The 23444-nt window shown below is 47.0% G+C and overlaps 1 protein-coding gene and 1 long non-coding RNA gene across 9 annotated transcripts in view; one reads left to right on the top strand and one right to left on the bottom strand.

The window, feature by feature from the left end:
- Positions 1–4160: 4160 nt before the first annotated feature.
- Positions 4161–13669, top strand: LOC143821799 (uncharacterized). The gene is made up of 5 exons (XR_013225913.1): positions 4161–4196; positions 6477–6533; positions 7844–8025; positions 9180–9269; positions 13331–13669. It is a non-coding gene; the product is annotated as an uncharacterized LOC143821799 (long non-coding RNA).
- A 1834-nt stretch (positions 13670–15503) lies between these two features.
- The window catches only part of TMEM268 (transmembrane protein 268), a 47362-nt gene continuing 39421 nt past the window's right edge, over positions 15504–23444 (bottom strand). For all 8 annotated transcript variants that reach the window (XM_077304957.1, XM_077304958.1, XM_077304959.1 and 5 more), the window contains 3 exons: positions 23014–23094; positions 19309–19494; positions 15504–16482 (listed from right to left, as the gene is read on the bottom strand). In XM_077304957.1, the coding sequence (XP_077161072.1) occupies positions 16303–16482; positions 19309–19494; positions 23014–23094 (447 nt within the window). In that variant the 3' untranslated portion in view covers positions 15504–16302. The remainder of the gene's footprint in view (positions 16483–19308; positions 19495–23013; positions 23095–23444) is intronic.

The following is a 23444-nucleotide window of genomic DNA, read 5'->3' as shown; positions in this document are numbered from 1 at the left end:
CAGTGATGGACCCAATCTGTCCTGGATTTGTACATCCTAATAGACACTACCCGCCCTGCAGGGGGCAGTGTTTTGTTTGTTTGCAGGAAGGTGGGATAGCATGAGAATGCAATCCTATTTTCCCACACACAAAAAATGCCCCAATTGGCCCTGCGGTGTCACAAAGCACCACAAAGCTGAGTGGGCCATTTTTTTGTCTCCTCTGGGCCTCAGTAGGGTGAGGACAAGCCAGGCCTGGAAAGCACAGCTCTTCCACGTCCACACGGGCCTCCAGAGCGCCTAAGGGAACATGGAAAACATCTGTGTCCCCTTAAAAGGGGGCAATGGCAGGCTAACTCACATTGGGCCTGAGAGAGGCCCACCCTGGCAGCGACCTCATGTGGAAGCAGGGATTGGCCCCACTGACATATGACCGCCCTCCTGGCCTTTTCCGCCTGTACAAAATCATGCAGGAGGTGGGCTGGGGTACCAAAGGAAGGGAGCACAAAACAGAACCTGTGAGGATCCAGATAACCTCAATAGTCTGTAAATATCTGGGTATTCTACTGAAAAGTAGGAATATTATTTTAAATAAATTTGGGCTTGGTTCTCTCCCCCCCCCCCCCTTTGTGGCACACAAAGGCTGCAGGGAACTGCCACAGGGTGACATGAGATCCCTGGGGCCACGGTTGAAAGAACATGTGCAACAGTGCCATCTAGTGGCAAAGAAAATGTGCCGGCTTCTTCCTAACGGTGCCATTGTGTGTTGCTGGAAAGGTCGGCTTGCCTGGGCTTTGCTCTGGGGGCACATGTTGCTTTCTTGTTGAAGCAAAGTAGACCTGTGCTAATCTTCTCTCTATTGTTCTAATTTTAGGTTGTTTTCAGTATTATGACCTCCTCTTTAGCTAAGCTTACTAGTAATTAACATTTAACCCCCATTTTAAAAAGCTAACCCTAATTTTAATGTTAGACCTATTGTTTTATTGTTTAGGTCCTATTATTATTACTTTTCCAAATATCTGTCGATTTTAAGTAGGCTGAATACACCTGACTACTGCGTACCTGGAAAACTGTTAGTGTTATTAGAGTTATAGATGCACTAATAAGGAAAAACACATTGAAAATCTGGAAGAGAGCTAGTGACTGAAAACTAGATACCTTCTTTCATTAAGCAACTCTGATACTTTACAGCTCTTACTTTGTTTATATTGGATGCTATACATATTTTATGAGTGTTAAGAACTGGTGTGTGTTAAAACCAGACCTTTGAAGAAGGCCCTAAAAGGGCCAAAACGCATCATAGAATCATAGAATAACAGAGTTGGAAGGGACCTCATGAGTCATCTAGCCCAACCCCCTGCACTATGCAGGACACTCACAACCCTATCACTCATCCACTGTAACCTGCCACCCCCTTAAGCCACAGAATCAGCCTCTGTGTCAGATGGCTATCCAGGCTCTGCTTAAAAATTTCCAAAGATGGAGAACCCACAACCTCCCGAGGAAGCCTGTTCCGCTGAGAAACCACTCTGACTGTCAGGAACTTCTTCCTGGGGTTTAGATGGAATTTCTTTTGAATTAATTTCATCCCATTGGCTCTGGCCCATCCCTCCGGGGCAAGAGAGAACAACTCTGCTCCATCCTTTATATCGTTCACATAGTGAATAACATACTTTTTGCAATAGCCTATGGGCTGGATATATGTTTTTAACTCCAGCTTGGTACAGTGGCTAAAAGCAGCGGATTCTAATCTGATTAGCCGGGTTTGATTCTCCGCTCCTCCACATGCAGCCAGCTGGGTGACGTTGGGCTAGCCACAGTCCTGATAGTGCTATTCTGCCTGAGCAGTCCTGCCAGAGCTCTCTCAGCCTCACAGGGTGTCTGTTGTGGAGAGAGGAAAGGGAAGGCAAATGTAAGCTGCTTTGAGACTCCTGGTAGAGAAAAGCAGTATATAAGAACCAACTCCTCCTCCACCTCTTCTCTTCCCTGTTCAGTGGATGAAAAGAGAGCTTCCCTCTGCCTCTGCAAAGGTTCAACTGCAGGTTAAACCAGGTCAGGCTCAATGTGAAATGAAGCCACACTCTTCTTCATGTTGTTTTTCTCCCATTTCAACCCTTTGCTTGTTCTTTTATGCTCAGGCAGAGATTCAGATTTATTCATTCAAATGAAAAATGTTGCAAATGGCATCACAGGAAAAAGAAGGGGGAAAACCTGGTAATTTCATCTCGCCCGGAGGCTATTGTTTTCATGCCAGAGTCGCTGCTGTGCAGTTCCGTGGCAAAAAAACAGAGGCGTTCTCCCCAGGACGGCTGCGGTTAAATTGGCCAGCCTCAAGCAAAGCACACATGGAAATGACACAGTTGGTACAAGAACAAGGAAATGCACGGAACTCCATCCGGTGCTAATTATTTCCTATGGAACCATGAAAGGACAGCTTGGCCTTTGAGGATACTCGAATGAATATTCCCCGTGCGTTCCTTCGTTCGTCGGCTCAAATTTAACTTAACATTTTAGATTAAAAATGGTGAGCAGCCCCTTTGGCAAATCTAATTCCATACAGATTGATTTAGGCATGGAAGTGTATGGCTCCGTCCATCTCCATGGGTTTGCAGGTTGTTCCTGGGTCCAGTTCAGCCAGTTTGGTGTAGTGGTTAGGACTTCTAATCTGGCATGCCGGGTTCGATTCTGCACTCTCCCACATGCAGCCAGCTGGGTGGCCTTGGGCTCGCCATGGCACTGATAAAACTGTTCTGACCAAGCAGTGATATCAGGGCTCTCTCAGCCTCACCCACCCCACAGGGTGTCTTTTGTGTGGTGAGGAAAGGGAAGGCGACTGTAAGCCGCTTTGAGCCTCCAACGGGTAGGGAAAAGCGGCATATAAGAACCAACTCCTCCTCAGTTCAGGACCAGCTGCTTCTAGGTGGACCTAACCCCACTACAGCTTGGTGTAGGGTGGTTAAGAGTGGCTGCCTGTAATCTGCAGAACTGGGTTTGACTCCCAGCTCTTCCTCCACATGCAGCCAGCTGCGTGACCTTAGACCAGTTCTCTCAGAGCTCTCTGAGCTGACAGGTGTCTCTTGTGGGGAGAGAAAGGGAAGGTGATTGTAGGCCACTAATAGGCCACCCAATCCCACTTCCGGAGTGAGAGAGCTTTCTTTGTCTTGGTGCCAAAATTCTGGAACTCCCTCATATTCATTTGTCCCCTTCCAACAACAAAAATACCTTTATTATGGTTATTGTTGCCTTCATCCCTTCCTCTTTGCTGGCTGGGGAAAGCCATGGTCAGTAGAAAGGAGGGGGGTGAAATGCCCCAAGAGGCCCTTCACCCCTATATTTAACCTTCTACTTTGGCTTTCCCTTGCTTCAATGTGGTGGGAAGCAAAACAGGAGGGTTAAATGGCTTCAGCCATTTAAATCTTCCTGATCTGCTTTCTGTCACTTTGAGCGAGGATGGCGGAACCATTTGGGATTTAGCCCTCTGATTTTGCTTTCCACTGCTTTGAGGTGGCAGGGAACAGAACCAAATGGTTTAAATGGTTTGGGTCTGCCACTCAGCTTTGGTTTAAATGGCTCATGAACCTACAGCAGGCTTTCTCAACCAGGGTTTTCTGAAAACCTGGGCCTACTTGACAGCCCTGGAAGGGTTTCCCAAAAGAGTGGGAATCAATTAATTTGTAAAGATGTATTTAAAGTTTGTTAAACATTTATTGAGTGATATGACCATATATGGTCATGTTGACCTGCTCAGCCTCCCAAAATGGCCAGTGATGGACCTGGAGGGGTGGGAAGAGGAGGGACTCCGGATGGGCATGTACACAGCTATACTTCCCAACCATATTCTGCATGATCACACCACTTCTGGGGTTTCTTGAAGCCTGAGGAATGTTTCAGAGATTTCTCAATGGTAAAAAAGTTGAGAAAGGCTGGCCTATTTGTAAAGGTTCAGTTCACGAACTACAAACCACCAACCAAGCCAAACCAAAAAAATGCAGTTTATGCCCATGGTAGATGTGGAGAGAAAATCATAGATGGGGAGTCATAACAGATTCAGAATTAGACATTGGCTTGATCAAGGCAGAGAGCTGTTCACTCAATAAACATGCAGAATATGACCACTAGAATCTTCAAGGAAACACATTCTGTAATTGCCTAGCAACCATAAAATATTCACTTAGATCAGAATGTGATCGCCACTGGAATGAGTGGACTAGGAGCAGGTAAGGGGATAAAGAAGAGGATAAAGATAAGGGGATAGAGAAGATGTAAGAAACTGTTGGAGAGGCACATGGAAGAGAAGGAACTGGCCTACTGAAGACAGGAAAGCCAGCTTGGTGTAGCGGTTAGGAGTGCGGACTTCTAATCTGTCGAGCTGGGTTTGATTCCATGTGACCTTGGGCTCGCCACAGCACTGATAAAGCTGCTCTGACTGAGCAGTAAGATAAGGGCTCTCTCAGCCTCACCCTCCTCACAGGGGAGAGGAAAGGGAAGGCGACTGTAAGCTGCTTTGAGGGTCCTTCGATTAGAGAAAAGCACCATATAAGAACCAACTCTTCTCCATCTTCTTCAGTAATATCAGGGCTCTCTCAGCCTTACCTCCCTCACAGGGTGTCTGTTGTGGGGAGAGGAAAGGGAAGGCGAATGTAAGCCGCTTTGAGACTCCTTCGGGTAGAGAAAAGCAGCACATAAGAACCAACTCTTCTTCTTCATAATCAAAAGTGGGGCAACCTTAAAAATAGGGTCTGGAGGGTGACTACATTACAAGTGGAAAGCTGTGAAACAGGGAAACCGTGTACCTTGCATTTCCCTACCACTCTTGCCCATCCAAAAAGTAAATAGTTTGCATTTCCAATGTGGGCTGAGCAGTGTGCTTGTTATGTACATATCTGCTGAGTCACTCTGACCTAAACCTTTTCAATAAGGCTGCTTTGTGACAACCAGTTCAGCAGATGCTTGAAGTCCCAATAAGGCGGAATGACTTCTGTTCCTTCCTTCCTATCAGTACCATGTCTTCTTGTAAATCTGAATTATCACCCCCATGCTGACAAGTGATCGGGTTGGCAATTCCCAGCCGACGCCATCACCTTCCCCACCCAAAGCACCTTGCTGTCACTTCCGATACGGTTAGCGTCATCGGGGCAGAACTTCCCGTAAACATCTGAGCGTCACCGCAGGGGTGCGATGGAACCTTCAGCAAGTACCGTGGCTCGGTTGCTGAGGTTAGGTCAATTTGTGAATGTCTGGAGTCTCTTCCCAGCATTTCAGGAGCTGTTGACTGTCAAAATAACCACATGAGATAACCGTGCTCTGAATCTGTGAATTTTGAAATGACTGGTACTGTTTAACCAAAGAGGGTTTTCATGGGCACACAAAACTGGCTGTTGGTTGGCTTGGTTTTGTTTCTTCTGAATTCTTTCTACTCCAGTGCGGGCTTCGGACACATGAAGTTGCATTGTATCAACCAAAAGTATTGGTCCATCTAGTTGTACATTTTATTATGGCCCAAGACCAGCAAATATTGGTCCATCTAGATTGACTCCACTGACTGCCAGCAGCTCTCCAAGATCTCAGGTGTAGAATCATAGAATCGTGGAAGGGGACCTCATGGGTCATCCAGTCCAACCCCCTGCACTATGAGATGCATGGATAGAACTAGGATGCTTCTGTGGCAAACCATGCTCAAGTATAGCCCCTCCCATCTTCAAGGTATCACAACAAATGTGGATCGTTGCCTTTCATAGCCATAACACTGGTCCACCTAACTTAAGTTTCCCAAGCTGGTCAAATAGTTGTTTGTATGTGAGTGTGTGTGGGGGGGGTCTATCTGGAATCCATTGCTAATGGCTGTAACAACCTGATATTGCACTGCAACACCCATTCAAATGCATGAGCACTAAAGCTTCACCACAGTCATTGAGTCCCACTGCACTGCTAGGAAACCACTCCCTCTGTCTTCTATAAAGTACCACAAGTTGGAGATAAGAACTGTACTAAGAAGAGATTCAAATGGGTAGCCGTGTTGGTCTGAAGCAGCACAATAAAATCAGAGTCCAGTAGCACCTTTAAGACCAACAAAGATTTATTCAAGGTGTGAGCTTTCAAGTGCTATATATATATTTGTAAGGTGTGCTGCAAACATTTCTGCACACACTGGATAATGCACATTCAATGTGCTTTTGCAGCTGGATTTTCCTGCATGAAATAGGGAAAAAGTACATTGTCCATCATGTGTGGGATGATAGTTCTGATTGTAAATTGCCCTAGCTATGAACCCCAGAGTAGTGGCAAGTCTAACAAACTGTCGCCAGAACAGTGGAAATCAGCAGTACATTCTAAGGAAAAATGTGCACAGAAGAACCCACCCTTAGGGTAGCCAGGTCCTTCTGGCCACTGATGGGAGATATGGGGGGGGGGGAGGGTAGTGATAGCCAAATAGCTAAATTAGGGTTCTTTTGCCCATCTCCACTGAGAGAAGAACCATTTTTATATTTTTACTGCAGAAGCAATATAGACACAGGGGAGTTCTGAAAGCTGTGTGGAGAACAATACAATTAAAGGTAAAGGTAAAGGTATCCCCTGTGCAAGCACCGAGTCATGTCTGACCCTTGGGGTGACGCCCTCCAGCGTTTTCATGGCAGACTCAATACGGGGTGGTTTGTCAGTGCCTTCCCCAGTCATTACCATTTACCCCCCAGCAAGCTGGGTACTCATTTTACCGACCTCAGAAGGATGGAAGGCTGAGTCAACCTTGAGCCGGCTGCTGGGATTGAACTCCCAGCCTCATGGGCAAAGCTTTCAGACGGCTGCCTTACCACTCTGCGCCACAAGAGGCTCCTACAATACAATTACATGAGATTAAATTGGAGGCAGGGAAAGGTGATGCCTTTACAGGTCAAGCCTGGGGTCTCCACCCCGCTTGGACATCCCATGGAACCAGCCTGCAGCCAGCAAGCCATTCCCCCCCCCAAAAAAAAAGTTGCTGGCAGGTTCTGAAAAGCTGTTTCCATTATCTCACCCTCCCGCCCAATTGTTTACAGAAATGGTAGTGACTCACTCTTCTTAAACTTGAGGGGGACTATCTCAGCTATAACCTTTGGTCTTGTGAGAGAGCTTATCAAAAACTACATTCCAGGCCATTTTCTTTGCCTGGTCAGAACCAAAGACTTGAACCAGGATAGGATGTAGAATTAATGCCAATCTAATAACTATATGATCAATCAGAAGGTTGCAATCGTTTTTGTTTGTTTTTTTACCACCAGTCCATCAGTAGGGCTGGCAGATCCAGGATGGGAACCTCCTGGAGATTTGGAATTGGAACCTGAGGAGGACAGGGAATTTGGTGGGGTCCTATGCCTTAGAGTCCACCCTCCAAAGCATCCATTTTCTCCAGGCGAACTGATCTCCGTAGTCTGTAGATAAAAAATGTAACTCCAGGGATCCCCAGGTCCCAGCTGGAGGCTGGCATCCTTGCCTGGCTTGCAAAAGATGATGGATGAGACTGTAGACCAAACTCCTTCTTCACACCCTCCCCAGTTTTGCCATGGGAAATTTCAGTCAGACAAGCACTGTGACTTCTGACCTGGGGGGGGGGGGGAGTGACTCCCAGGAGAATGGGAGACCGAATCTGGAGAGACCCCCTGCCAGTCAGCCTGAGCTTGAAAGACCAAAGGCCTAGCTCTCTGTAAGGCAACTCCCTATCGCCATGAGGAAAGTGTTCACAGTTGCTATCATAGAACCATATGCTTGCCTGCCTTTGGGCCCTGCCTATCAGGTAGCACCTTTGGACCACAGAGCACAGGTGTCCCCGACACACCCAGCCCTGAAAAGAGGGCGATGCTGAGTCACCAAGTTCTCTTCTGCTCGCCAGTCACCTGATTCACGTTACTGGAGCAACACGCAGGAGGGAACTGATGCAATAAGAGATAGAACAGTTATTATAAACCAGCGGTGCCAAGGAGGAAGCAGAGAGAGGCTGCCTGTAGCAAAGAACAGGAGAGAGAAAGAGAGAACCTGTGGCTGAAGGAAACATGGCCTGAGTGATTATTAAAGGTAAGTTGAGATGGGCTTTACTTAAAGCAAGGCTACTCTTGGCCACTGAGAGGCTTCTGTGGAAACCAAGGATGGGGGTCAGATTAGGAAAGGGAATTGACATTACGGCTTGTGCTTTGCTCTTGGCCTCTCTCTTCCTTCTTCCTTCCCCCTCCAGGTACTAACTTCTTCTACTTGGTGCTTCCCAATTTCCCCCCTTCTCGGGCAGAATTATGAGCCCCTTTTTCTATAGAAATCTGGTCTCTGTACAAGAAGGCACCTGCTGAATCAGATGCACATTCCATCTCGTTCAGCATCCTGTTTTGTACAACAGCCTGGAAAGCTATTGCCCAGTTCCCTCTGTTATATAGGAAAGGGGAAGGGCAAGGCCAGCAAATGCTGGCAGGGGCTCATGGGAATTGTAGTCCATGAACATCTGGAGGACCACAGGTTGACTACCCCTGCTTTAGCATGGAGTTCCTACCCGTCTGACAAACTGCCCTCCCTCCAAGGAGCTCAGGATGCTATCTGTGGCTCTCTGTTCTCCAAGTGAAGCTAAGAGAGACCAGCCTGACTTCACCCAGTGACCTCCACCTTTCCTAGACTACTTGTCCGTCACCACACTGACCTTCATGCGTCGGATCATTCTGCACCCTGTGACTGCCTTTTGCCTATGCTGAACCTCAGAATCGTGCCAAGCTGGGAATAGACCAAAAAGGGCCAAGCAGTCCAGCCCCCGCCCTCACCTTCTCCGGGACTTAAACATCACATACTCCTGACAGGTGCTCATCCAATCTCTTCCGAAAAACTTCCAACAGAGACTCCACCACCCTCCGAGGCAGCGTATTCAATTTACAAGTAGCCTTGACCATCAGAAAATGCTGTCTAATATTTAAGTAGGACCTCCTTTCCTGTACTTTGAACCCATGGCTCCTAGTCCTTCTCTACAGCTGCAGTAAACAAGTTGGCTCCCTCTTCAACGTGCCTACCTTGTACATAGTTAAATCCGGCTATCCTATTACCCCTTGCCTTCCTGTTCTCCAGGCTACACATACCCAATTATCTCAGCCTACCACACTTTGGCTTCCTTAGTTGGTGTGCGCTGCACACCCCGTTCTGTGGGCATGTTCTTTGGGCCAAGTTTCTCAGAAAAGTTACCTTTCCTTTGTCTCCAGCCTGCGGCAATGCCTGCTCAAGAATTGCCCGTATGTGCGGCTGCAAAGAAGAAGAGGACGAGGCTGACTCACCCCAAGCAAAGGATCAAGGTAAGGAGTTCTTGGTGGGGACAAATCTAGCTGACTAGCATGGCAGAGCTCCTTCTCCTCAGAGGATTTGCCAAAGTTAGGTGCCGAAGAGAAGGCAATGAGGACCAGGTGAGAAGCCCCTTCCCCAGTGACTGTTGATACTAAATAAATAAATAATAAACAAACAAACAAATAATACCCATTGCAACTACACGGTGGGCAACGGGTGGGAGAAATCATTGGAAAATATCCTGTAGTCCCAAACTCTTCCCCTCTGATATTCTACAGTCCCACAGGTGTGAGCAAGCCAATTTTACTTCTCATTTCTTAAGGGGAAGGTATCCTGTAGCTTAAAGTAAAGGTATCCCCTGTGCAAGCACCGGGTCATGTCTGACTCTTGGGGTGACGCCCTCTAGCGTTTTCATGGCAGACTCAATACGGGGTGGTTTGCCAGTGCGTTCCCCAGTCATTACCGTTTACCCCCCAGCAATCTGGGTACTCATTTTACGGACCTCAGAAGGATGGAAGGCTGAGTCAACCTTGAGCCGGCTGCTGGGATTGAACTCCCAGCCTCATGGGCAGAGCTTTCAGACTGCATGTCTGCTGCCTTACCACTCTGCGCCACAAGAGGCAGATGCTAAACTGCTCTCAGCATTCTGTGCCTTCCAGATCATGTTCATTCTTTATCATGTGATAGTTTCTTTCCCCCCCCCCCTTATCCTTAATTTCTAAACTCATTTTTCCAAATAACTGAGAAGTTCCCTTTACGGTCCTCTTAGGTGTATAACAACCTTTGTCTATGGTCAGCTTTGTTTTACTGCTTCCCCTTCAGGTCAGCTACATGTACAGCACAAAATGTATTCTTTCCCATACATTCATAACCAGCTGATGGGAACAGCACAAATCATTGAAAAATAAACAAATGTCTGTAGATCACCTCCATCTGTATACTGAATCCCTTCCAGGCAACAAATAATCCCAGTTTTTTTAGCTTCATAGGTGTTGGCATCTTCATTCACATTCTTACCTGGACCTAGTTTCAGTTTCTTGCATTAAACAAAGAAGAAGAAGAGATGGTTCTTATATGATGCTTTTCTCTACCCGAAGGAGTCTCAAAGTGGCTTACAGTCGCCTTCCCTTCGCTTTCCCCACAACATACACCCTGTGAGGTGGGTGAGGCTGAGAGAGCCCTGATATCACTGCTCGGTCAGCATAGTTTTATCAGTGCTGTGGTGAGCCAAAGGTCACCCAGCTGGCTGCATGTGGGGGAACGCAGAATCAAACCGTCTTGCCAAAATAGAAGTCTGCATTCTTAACCACTACACCAAACTGTTGCCCAGAGGCTGTCATGGCCTGCTCCTCATCCAATCCTTTCACTTTATATATATACTAGCTTCAAAGCCCGTTCCTAAGAACGGGCCTTGAAAGGGTCCCCTCCCCTGGCCCCTAGCCAGGCAGCTTAAGGTGGCTTTGGGCTGCAGCTCACAGCCAGATCAAGTGGGGTGGGGGCAGGGGCTGGCCAGCTCGATAGCAGACCCGGGACCTGGAGACTGTTGTTAGCAGGGCCAGCCTAGCAGGCCAAGAGGCCCTTGTTAGCAGGCCTTCCACTATGACCATTTTGCCCAGGGCCCTCTCCCCTTACCTGCTGCTGGCTCCAGGCAGTGATGTGCATCTGAGAGTATAGAGGCTAGAGTCCAGGGACAGAGGGCAGGAGCTGCAGGGGCATGGCCAATCAGGGCTGCACCCTGATTGGTCCTATTCCAACTTGGATAGCTGGACATGTTCCACCCCCCAGACTGTTTCACAAATGGAACCATGGATATATATATACTAGCAGTAAAGCCCATTGTGTGCTGTGATACAACAAGTTTGATGTGGGTTTTGTGCTTCACTTGGAAGCTGGCAACCATAAGAGGAGGTTTCTCTGTGCACAACAGTCCTGAACCAAGTCAGGTTCAAGCACAACCAGGAAATATGGAATTCCAGAACATGAGCAACCGATCAGAAACCTTACCTGCTCTCTGCAACGTTTTATTGATCTGAAATAGGCCAGGGCCCTATGTAGCTGGTTGGGTGGCTGTGGAGGCATTATACTCTTTTGATGCCCCACTTTCAAACCTCAAGGAATATTTCTAACCCAGGGGTAGCCAGCCTCCAGGTGGGACCTGGAGATCTCCTGGAATTACAGCTTATCTCCAGACTATAAATATCAGTTCTCCAGGCAGAGCTGGCTGCTTTGGGGGATAGGCAAGACTATTGTGCAAAAGAAGCATGTTGTGGAGATGAAACACTTGAGGCCTACTACAAATGGTTGTTGTACAGATGCAACAGGAGGCAAAAGAACCCCTGCCACAGTTTCATTTGCACAACAACCCTGTGCAGTAGGCCTCACGTGTTTCATCTTTATGGCAACCTTGAACGGTAGGCCTCAAATGTTCAGAGAGTGATGGAGAAAAGACACACAAAAGGCTTGGCTGCATCTTCCCTCCAGCAGCAAGGCCAGCCAGAGCAGCATTTTAAGTTAGAAGGAGCTTCTCTGTGGCCTCCCTGTCAGCCAACGGTTAGGCAGAAGGGAAAAGTCCCCCCCCCCCTCTAAAGGAAAGCATGCCCTTGTCCCCTGCGTTGCTCTCGGAAACGCCTCCCTCCCCTCATCAGGGGCTCTTAGAGGCTCCCTTCACAGCAGGCCTGAAGGGAAGGGGTTTGTATGTGGAACATACAAGAGCAGCTATTGGCTGGGGGGATTCTACCAATAGGAGGTTTTAGAATGTTCAGCATTTTGTCAGGTTGTCCAGTCACTATTTTATGAGCCAGTTTGGTATAGTGGTTAGGAGTGCGGGCTACTAATCTGGCGAGCCAGGTTCAATTCTGTGCTCCCGCACATGCAGCCAGCTAGCTGGGTGACCTTGAGCTCACGACAGCGCAGATAAAGCTGTTCTGACCAAGCACTGATATCAGGGCCCTCTCAGCCCCACCTACCTCACAGGGTGTTTGTTGTGGGGAGAGGAAAGGGAAGGTGATTGTAAGCCACTTTGAGACTCCTTCGGGTAGAGAAAGGTGGCATATAAGAACCAACTTCTTCTATATAGATATTTCTTTGCAGTCTGAAAGGGGATGTCCCACTTCATCAACTCCACCCTGTCTTTATCATTTCTAGGACTCTCAAGTGTAGGGTAAAGATATATTCTTTGCACCACATGATCCTTATAGGAACACAATTTACATGCATGGGAGAGTTTCCCCTCTGATTAGATGCTACCCAAGGCAAGCATTATTGTTCATTGAAATCAAATCAGAGTTGGGAAATAACACACACAAAACAACACATTTATGTAACTGATAAGCACGGCTAGTTCTTTGCCAACCCGCTTCAGACCTTAGTATCTAAAAGTAACACAGTATCTGAGAACTGAGGCCAGAGAGCTGGGCATATAAGACGATCCCCCAACATTTCCACTCTAAATATAGAGTTTGTTACATTACATTACAGTACTGAAGTGCACCCGGCGTATAGGACGACCCCCCCCCCCCACTTGGAGGCATGTTTTTCAGGGGGAAAAAGTAGTCTTATACGCCAGCAAATACTGTATTTTAAAGGTTTAGATTGGTAAACTCAAAATACATTGATGTTTGACTTTTAATTCTTTTTTGAGAGAAGCAGCACTCAGACAGAACTGGGGAAAATGGGCTCATCCTGAATTCAAGGGCCTGGCTATCATGAAACGTTGGTTTTAAATACCTCCCACTATACAAATAAACATCAGATTTCTCAGCACCCAAAGAAGTCTTGCGAAAGACTGGAGGAACAGGTTCCTGAACGTCTGCATAGCATTTCTTCTCTAGTAGTCTTCTACTAGGAAGGGAGAGGAATGGGAAGGCGACTGTAAGCCGCTTTGAGCCTACTTCGGGTAGGGAAAAGTGGCATATAAGAACCAACTCTTCCTCTTCTTCTTCCAATTCACATGTACTCTTCCCGGGGACTCACTCCTGTATATGGAAATCTGGGCACTGCCACATCCAAACTGTGCCATTTCAATGCTTAATAACTGCTGACATTTCAATGTTCATTCTTTGTGCATTTCTAGGTGTAAAGCAACCAGTATGCCACATGCCACCCAGACGAAGCGGGGCCGGTCCCTGTTCAGAGCGGCCCCCTGGAACATGAGGATAGTGTAAAAACGGTGAAGGGCTCTTTCCCTGGAAGGGGTTCCTGTGCTGCTCACCGTTGAAAAAAAACAGGATGTCACTAAATTTGCAAGGACTTACTCGTGCGTCATCGCAGTGCACCATGAAGACAAGTTCACAAACTTCCGTTCACGTGGAGACGAACTTGTCCGAACTGCCTCCTGCCTGTGATAGCCTAATGTTGAACCAGAGTGAAAAGCAAGCATGCTGCTACCATTAAAAGATACCTTGTATTGCTATTGGTCCTTAAGAGTCATTCTGTTATCCTGGGAAATGACAAAGGTTGAGGTAGTCAAACTACGGCCCTCCAGATGTCCATGAACTACAATTCCCATGAGCCCCTGCCAGCATTTGTTGGCAGGGGCTCGTGGGAATTGTAGTCCATGGACATCTGGAGGGCCGCAGTTTGACTACCCCTGTCTAGGGAGCTAAACTTCCTCTCCCCCAGAAGTGAGAAGTCCAAAGCAGTTTTCACAGGGTCATCCACCCCCCCCCCCAGAGAAAAAGAGCAGTGGCAGCAATGCCATCATCCTGTCAACATCTGGTTATTCACAGGCTTGGAAGGAAAGGGGGTCAAGGAGAAATGGTTCCAATTAGTCCATCTGGGACATACCCAACACCCACCATGCTCAGAGCATCATAGGCTGCTGTGCTAAGCTTCCCGTCCCAGAAGCTAACACTGGCTGAACCAAATCCATTACTTCCCCCAACCTCATGTGTACATGCATGAAACTGAACTGAGCCATCCTGGAAGGCAAAGTATGATGACTGGGATTCCAGATGTGGTTCTCTGTCTCTAAAAAGCAGTTGTTGGGCAGATGTAGATCTGGGACACGGCATTGTAGAAGGAGAGGTTAACACATCCCCCTGCACAATTTCCAAGATCAAGAAGGTCCCCATACCAGATTCTTTAAGCCCCATTATTGCATTTATCTGCTAAAGCCAACAGGAAGCCATGGCTTCCTCAGCGGAGTCAGTCCATCTCCTCTTCAGTCCCCTTCTTTTTCTGCTGCCACTCCCAACTTTTCCCAGCATTATTGCCTTTCCAGTGGGGAGGAGAACATCTTTGATAGGGGAAATGATACTGGGAGGAATAACTTAATCCCACCCCATAGAGCAGTAGCCCTAATCTATACCTTCCACCTGCAGTTGGTCTTCATTGGTCAAAATAGCATTTATGGAGTTCTAAATCAGGGGTAGTCAACCTGTGGTCCTCCAGATGTCCATGGACTACTGCATTTGCTGGCAGGGGTTCATGGGAATTGTAGTCCATGGACATCTGGAGGACCACAGGTTGACTGCCCCTGTTCTCAATCACATAAGAGGATCATTGTCCATGGGGTCGTGATGGGTCGGACACAACTTCTCACCTAACAACAACAAAATCACATAATACTGGAGTTCCAGTTATAGAATCATAGAATCCTAGGGATGGAAGGGGCCATACAGGCTATCTGGTCCAATCCCCTGCTCAGTGCAGGATCAGCCTAAAGCATCCAGGGTAAGTCTCTGTCCAACTGTTGCTTGAAGACCGCCAGTGAGGAGGAGCTCACCATCTCCTTGGGCAGTTGATTCCACTGCTGAACTACTCTGACTGTAAAAAAAAACATTATCCTGGTATCTAACTGGTATCATTCTACATGTAGTTTAAAGCCATTACTGGGGGTCCTATCCTCTGCTGCCAACAGGAATCTTTCCCTGCCCTCCTCTAAGTCAGTGGTCCCCAACATGTGGCCCGCAGCCCGGCCATGGCACCGGGCCGCAGTTCCCTCTCCCCGCCCCCCCTCGCAGTAAAAAACTTCCCAGGCCGCAAGCTTGCGGCCCAGGAAGCATCTTACTGCGGGAGGGGGGGAGAGGGAATCAGGGCCGCGCCCACGATTTCGGCCGCGCATGGCGCATGCGCGATGCGCGGGCAGGGCAGTTGTCCTGCCGGTCCCCAGCCTAAAAAAGGTTGGGGACCACTGCTCTAAGTGACAACCTTTCAAATACAATAAGACCACAATCATGTCCCCTCTCAACCTCCTCCTAGTTGTTGAACTCTAGAGTTACTTAAGAAATTTGTCACACTCCAAGTTGCTAGACAAAAAGATACTTTTATTGAAAACATATTCTTTGATGCTGCCAAAAGCTTTCACTGTCAGAAGGCTTTCCATCAGCAGTGACTTTCTTGCTCCCCTCATGTAGCATTAGATGCCTCTTGAAATGCTCCCCCTGGGACATGGAGGACCACCAGGAACGCTGGATGCCTGCAGTGGGCAGAGGGGGGAGGACAAATTGTGTCCCCCATCCACAGAAGAACCTGGCAGGACCCAATCCTTTGTTCGCTAGCTAACAGTCCACTCCAGGGCCAAGGCATTTCTAATTTTTTGGCCAGTGAGATGAGGTTTCCAGTGTCCAATGTCCATCAAACTTGGCAAGTGCAGTATTGCAGTGGTGTGGATCTAGGGCCAAAAGGTTGAGCCTGACATCCAGTTCAAGACTTGTCCCAACGGGCAGTTCCACCAGAGTTCCTGCTCTCCCCACGAAAAGTTATCATCCGGTGGTAGAACATCCATTTTGCATCTAAAAGGTTCCAGTTTGAAATCCCAGCATTTCCAGGTTGAGGATCTCAAATCTGGGGAAACCTGGGAGAGCTGCCATTGGTCACTGGGGAGAGGGTATCAGATTCGACAGACCCTTGTCTTAACTTAGTACTAAAATGTGTCCGTTACATGAAGACATGGATGCCTCCAGAGAATTTCCACTTCCCACTCTAGCTGATGGAGAACAATCAGCATTTCCCCCCTTCCAGGTTGTGGGAGCTGACTCTCTTCTTTCACTGCCAGTTGACGATGTGCACAACGTTGGGCTGGCTGCAGGCCACTTCCACCTGTCAGCTCAGCTTGAATGAAAAACATCTCCTCCCCAGCACTGTGAACTCAATGAATTGGCAAAGGCAGGGGATGTGGTTGAACATCACATGGCGTCTCTCGGGGACCTCAGGCAGTTGATCGCTAACCAGGAGTCTGATGTAATAGCTGCTGTAGATCGTCAACAGCTGCAGGGCCATGACCTGGAACGAGACATTCACCACCATTTACTTTCAGCCAACCACTTCTCAAAGGTTTCTGATAAGTCACCAGATTCAAAGGGTAGACCAAATACTGTTGAATACCTGTGTTCACAGGGGAAAGGGATCATAGCAGTACACAGGCTGCCAAAGGTCTCCAGTCCTTTGTATCTTCAGTTGAAGGATTCCGGGGAGCTGATGCCAAGAACTACTTCCGCCAGGAATAGGAAATACTTTACTGAGCAAGACGGACAGGTAATCTGTCTTAATATAGTCTGTCGCACCAAGGTACGGAAACTGCCATCCAGTCACAGCTGACTTATGGTGATCCCATAGGGCAAGGGTGGCTAAACTGTGGCTCTCATGTCCATGGACTACAATTATCATGAGACCCTGCCAACATGGTAATTGTAATCCATGGACATCTGCAGAGCCACAGTTTGGCTACCTCTGCCATAGAGTTTTCAAGGTAAGAGACATTTTCAAGACAAAAGGTTGTTTTCCATTAACTGCCTGGTGTACCTTGGAGGTCTCCCATCCAAATACTAACCAGGGCTGACCCTGCTTAGCTTCTGAGCTCTCATGAGATCAGGCCAGGCTAGGCTATCCAGGTTAGAGCTGTTATACCATAGATCTTGCAAGGAGATACGGGGCCCATCTACACAAGACTCATTATGTGGTTCTTGACCAGGCTAGCTGGATCAATCCAGAGAAAAATCCTTTAACAGCCATTGTCTCCCCAAAAGAGTCCTGGGAATTGGTGAGGAGGCTGAGAATTACATTAAAGCTTCTTTGCCAGTGTCAAAGCACAGAACTACCATTCCCATGGAATCACCCAGTCTGGATTTGACAGACTCATGGAAGAGGGATCTATTGAAGTCTTCCCACCATGGCATGTAAATAAAACCTCCAGTTTTGGAGACAGTATATCTCTGAAGGACAGGTCTTGGAGAGAAAGCAGAGGGAAGGGTGATTGCTTTTGTGCCTTGTTTGGAGACATTGCTAAAACCCAGTCCCACTCTATTAGAAATCCCTTTGCCAGACCTAGAGGATAAGTCTGTCCTATGAATTAGCTATTACATCTCAATGCACCTTGGAACACCAGTAGCAAAGGCCGCAAAAAACCTTTGTTGCTTGGTGAACAACTGGCTAGACACTGTAGGACAAAATACTACAGCAACAGTACAGGAGACATTGGAAAATTACCAGGACAATAATATCCTTTATATGCTTTTTATTATCCTTTATATGTTTTTTTAAAAAATCTTTTGGATTCTGGCCTAAGGAGGGAAGGAAGGACCATATGACTAAGACCATATGACTAAATAAGCCAACAAAATAGAGAAAAACTGTGTCTGAAAGGAGGACAATTTGAAAATGCAATGAAGCTTCTGCTCAATAGCTATCATCAGTTGTGGTCCCAATAAAGAAGACTTAGTAGGAATCAATAAGTACTAAAGAGTACATTCCATTTTCATTAGCTGTAAGTAAATGAACTTTCAGAGATACTCAAATGCTAAGAGAATGATGTTCTCTATCAAGGCTGAACTGCATTCCAATGGAAGCTTACATCAGCAAGCCAGTTTGTTCATTGCATCTTCAAATTGTCCTGCTTCAGACACAGCTTTTCTCTTTTGTGCTGGACACTTTAGGAACCAGCTAGAGTTGCCAACCTCCAGGCCTGGGGATCTCCTGGAATTGCAGCTGATCTCTAGATGCCAGTGATCTGTTTCCCTGGAGAAAATGGCCACTTCAGAGGGTGGACTCTATAGCTCAAGAACTCAGCGAGGTCTCCCCTCCACAGACCTAGCCCTCTCCAAGCTCCATCCCCAAATCTCTAGTTTTCCAACCAGGAATTGACAACTCTATAACTAGTAGCTATACTAGATGGTGCCTAAGCCTGATACCATTCACAGTTGTATATTGGGTTTGCTCAATGAGGTAAAGCTCCTGAGAGTCCACATGATGTAGTGGTTAAGATCAGCAGACTCCTATCTGGAGAACTGGCTTTGCCCCCACCCCACCCCACTCCTCTACAGGCAGCCAGTTGGGTGACCTTGGGCTAGCCCCAGTTCTCTTATGACTGTTCTCAGACATCAGTCCTCTCAGAGCTCTCTCAGTCCCATCTACCTCATAGGGCATCTCTTGTGGGGAAAGAAAGAGGATGGTGTTAGTAAGCCACTAGAACATCTTCACATAATAAAAAGAGAGGTCAAAACAACCCAGCTCTTCTTCTTCTCTCTAGCTCAAGCTTTCTGAACATTTTTACCATTGAGAAACTCCTGAAACTTTCTTCAGGCTTCAAGAAACCCCAGAAGTGGCACAATCATGCAACATATGGTTGGGAAGCATAGCTGTGTATATGCGCACCCCAGGCCCATCATTGGCCAGTTTGGGTGTGGCAGGGCAGGCCAAGCTGACCATATATGGCCATATCCCCCGTAAGTGTTTAACAATTTAAAAAAATCATGATTATGAACTCCCACCCCTTCAGGAAATTCTTCCAGGGCCATCAAGAAACGCCAAGGTTTCACAAAACCCTGGTTGAGAAAGCCTGCTGGAGCTCAACCTTTCCTGTCTGGGAGACAATGCCTTTTAAAGCTGCCATCACAGACTCAAAACGGGGACGCCTTTCCTGGCACAGCTTGTGGCTGTTAAACTTCCTGCTTCCTGAACAGCTTTCAGAGGCCTGAGACCTCGTATGGTTTTAGAAAAACAGCATCAACGGACAAAACGACAGCCTTCACCTCAGAGGCAGCGTCCCTGATGAGTCACTGAGGAAAGAGAAGTCACGCAGCTCTAACCTCCCCGTTGCTAAGAAAACCTTACCTTGGGGGCACCATCCGGGATCAGCCGGAGGAGTTCTCGACACTTCAGGAGACTTCTGCTATTATTGGTCATGTCGGGCAGCAGGGGCGACTCCTCTATGGACCCTTCAGCATTCTCTTCCTGGGCTGGGAAGATGGCGGTCTCGGTTACAAGGCAGAGCTCATCTAGGTTGTGCCGCAGAACAGGCTGGAAAAGGGAGGGAAGGCAGCAAAGGCATAGGGTAACTCACATCCCGCCATGCCCATATGTCCAAAATTCTGTTTTGTTTTCTACAATCCCTTGTTGGGCAGGCCCAGGTGCTCAAACAGTAACAGCAAGACATAGGTTAGGGTAATTTGCCAGAGAAAGGGAAGTGTTGGCCTATTCTCTTCAATGTTCAACATCTAGGGTTGCCAGATGGGGGGCTGGGTTGTCAGATCTAGGTTGGGAAATTCCTGAAGATATGGAATTGGAGCCTGGAGAGGACAGGGATTACAGTGGGGCACAGAGCCACCGAGTCCACCCTCCAAAGCATCCTTTGTCTCCAATGGAACTACCTCTGAAGTATGGAGAGGAGCAGTAATTCTGGGGGATCCCCAAGTCCCACCTGGGGGCAGGCATCCTGAGCTATACCACTACAGCATACAGCCAGAGGATGTTTACCTATCGACTAGGGTTGCTACCAGTAGGTTAGGAAAAACCTGGATATTTTGAAGGTGGAGCAGGTAGCAGGTAGGATTTGGGATGGGGCGAGACCTCAGTGGATTATCATGCTATGGAGTCCACCCACCAGAGCAGCCATTTTTGCCAGCAGAATTGACCTCTTGTCTGGAGATGAGCTGTAATTCCAGGGGATCCACGGGTCCCACCAAGTCCACCCTCCAAAGCAGCCATTATTTTCAGGAGAACTGATCTCTTTAGTCTGGAGACAACCTATAATTCCAGGGGATGCCTAGGTCCCACCTGAGAACTGGCATTCCTACTATCAACTCAGTAGGGATTAGGTGACACATGAGGCCAAAAGGGTTCTTGCAAAACTTCTGAGTCTAGCCTGATTCTTTGATCTAAGCACTTTGTGGGCTCTTTACTCCAATATACTAGACTCCCAGACACCGGCAGTGACACATCTACTGAGATTTTGAGAATCAAATGATGTGAAGAGCAATTAGCAGTCAGCCATGTTTGCATGCCTCTCCAGGTAGAGAGGCTGTGTACCACTGAAAGTAAGAGTGCATGTGCACAACAATAAAACAGAAGGCTGCCAACATCCAGGTAGGGTCTGGAGATCTGGAATTTCAGCTGATCTCCAGACTACAGATATCCCCTGGAGAAAATTGCTGCTTTGAAGCACCATATCCCAATTTAATCCCTCTCTCCTGAAACTCTACCCTTCCCAGGGCCCAGGGCCCACCATCAAATCTTCAGGAATTTCCCAACCTTTGTAAAACAATGCACACAATAAAAATCATATGCAATCATATTTAACAATCACATCAAGAGTATTATTTCGTAATGCTTTATCAATGAGCACATGTGTCTTATAATATAGCAGTAGGGAAAGCATGCAAATCAACAAAAGGAACTGATGCAAAGCATTGGCTTTGGAATTAATGCAATAAATCCTCCTAGTTCTTAGCAAGACACCACACAAAAAGAATTGTGATGAAATCGTGCCTATCATCACACCACAGTTGCTTTGTTGAGGTGTTTTGTCAGGGCAATTACGCACAAAGGACAATGTTGCTAAGTCTGAGCGCTATTGAAATGCGCTGTAGGCAAAAGCGGCACGTCGCGGTAATGCACACAGCCCTTTCTATTGAAAACAAGGCTCTCCCACTAGCGCTGTTCTCCTAATGCACAAGTTTCCGGTCTTGCCGAAATCGCAACAGAGGAGGCGATATTTTTCGGTGCTTCCTCCTGCCCCTGGCCGTCAATCAACCAGAACAGCTAATTAACTATAAGATTGTAAGCCGTGACTTCTTCGGGTAGTAAAAGTTCCAGCTAATTAACTGTTGTGTTTTTGTTTACCTTTAAGAACTCTTTTTTAAAAACTTGAAAACACCAGTAGCAATGCATATTCATTACTTCCATGTAACAGAGAGACATTTTCTGCTGGCATAGGAGCTGGCGCTTAATCGTTTGCACGTTCTTAAAGAAAAAAAATCCGCCCCTCTTGCTATTCCTGCCTGAAATTATGGGCAGTGTCGAAGGCGGGTGGAGGGGGTGGGTGGGCTGTATTGTGCTTGGAAATGGTACAGACACTTGCTTGTGGAGTGATTTCAGCCAAAGAAGCAATGCTTATTCGTTGCTTTTGCTGGTTTAAGGGGGGGGGGAATGGCTATCACGACACCGGAAGTGCGGGTGTGAGAGATTAGGGAGGGACATCCTTTCTATCGCTACATTGTGAACGCACATGTCTTTTCCGGATGTGTTGCAGGTTGTTCTCAAGAGTCTAGTGGTTTTTTAAGGGGGAATCCACTTTTGTGGATTCCCCGAAAAGCGCTACGACGAAGCCATTTTTGCGGGAGTGTTGCAGGAGTGTTGCTGATTGTGTACGACGTCGTGAATAATGAGAAATATATAGCATTACACAATGGCAACACTTCCACTTCAATATACACAAGTACAAATGGGTTCTCAGAGCACACAGCAACAAAAGAAATGTGGTGCCATTATAGATTCTGGATCAGAACACAGAAGCAAAAAATTCATAGAATCCTAGAGTTGGAGGGGGCCATACAAGTACTCCAATCCAACCCACTGCTCAATGCAGGATCAGCCTAAAGTCATGGAGCTTCTCTGCCATCTCCTCATCTTCCCTTAATCCCTTTGTTGTCCAAAGGCCCCATTGCTTCCTTAGGTGGCTTCCTGCTCTGGATATATTTGTTTAATGTTTATTTTTTTCTCTTGATTCTTTTTCAAGACAACCTGCTCCTCAAGATCTGGTTTTATATGTCTAATTATAAACTTAAATTTCTTTTGCCACAGCCTGTGGTCCTTCCTGTTCTTTTCCTTAGGGCAGACCTTCCACTCTTTAAAAGAAGCCTCTACTTTTTATAGCTTCCTTGACTTGTGTCGTTAACCACTCAGGCCTTCTTTTAGACTAAGCAGTGCCTCTCTTAACCTGCTGAATGCATTTTACTTGGGCTACAATTAGTGTGGTTTTAAATTTCCAAGCAGCCTCTAGGGATTTGACTCTCTTGTATTTCCCTTTTTCCTATTCCTCTTGTTTTTGTAAAGTCCTATCTTTTGAAAGAGAATGTGAGCACTTGGGACTTTAGGAGTAACTTTCCATTGACCTGAATGCTGAACTCAGTAGCGTTGTGATTCCTGTTCCCAATTCATTTAACAAGCTCTACATCTCCTGCTAAGTCTTGAGACCGGCACAAAACCAAATGTAAAATCACTACTCTCCTGGTTTGTTCTCTGACTAACTTTTCCAGTGCATCAAGACTACTTTTTTTTTGTTTTTGCAGTGCAGTATTAATGCATATTTTGCACATGAGTACTACAGACCAGCAGAAAAGTCATTCATTATGATGGAATTCAGAGAAATTGTGCATTGCGTACAAGCTGTGCTCAGGAACTGCAGAGGATTCACATGTGAGAATTCTACTTTGGAGGTAACTGGGGCACCACAATCAGGCCAGAAATTTGTCTGAGGAGAATTTTGAAGAATCCTTACTTTGGGGACCACCCCAGAGACATGCCCAAGCCATGACTCACCTCCTGGTTCCTCTTCATTTCTGTAATTGACTCCTCTAAAGTCTGAAGACATGGCTCCACGTTGAAATGTACAAACCACAGCTGAGGAACATGGGAAACAGGACAAAACATGTTTTTCTTATGGCTCCAGACAGATAGAGGGAACTGTGTGCATGACATAATCATAATTCCCAAGCACCAAAACTAGAAACTGGGCACAGAATCCAGTCCCCCAAGATTCTCAGCTTTCATTGAATGGAAAGAAATATGCCATAATCCTTTATGCTGGGATAAGGATGCTAGTCCTCAGGTGGGACCTGGGATTCCCTGGAAATATAGCTCATATTCACACTGAAGTCATAGGTCCCCTGGAGAAAATGGCTGCAGGGTGGACTCCATAGCATTATTTGCCACTGAGACCCCTCCCCACCCCCAAATTCCACCCACTTCTG

Source organism: Paroedura picta, chromosome 12 (genome assembly GCF_049243985.1).
Source record: "Paroedura picta isolate Pp20150507F chromosome 12, Ppicta_v3.0, whole genome shotgun sequence".
Classification (NCBI taxonomy): domain Eukaryota; kingdom Metazoa; phylum Chordata; class Lepidosauria; order Squamata; family Gekkonidae; genus Paroedura; species Paroedura picta.
The sequence above is the reverse complement of the archived record's forward strand: the minus strand, read 5'-3'. Positions and strand labels throughout refer to the sequence as shown.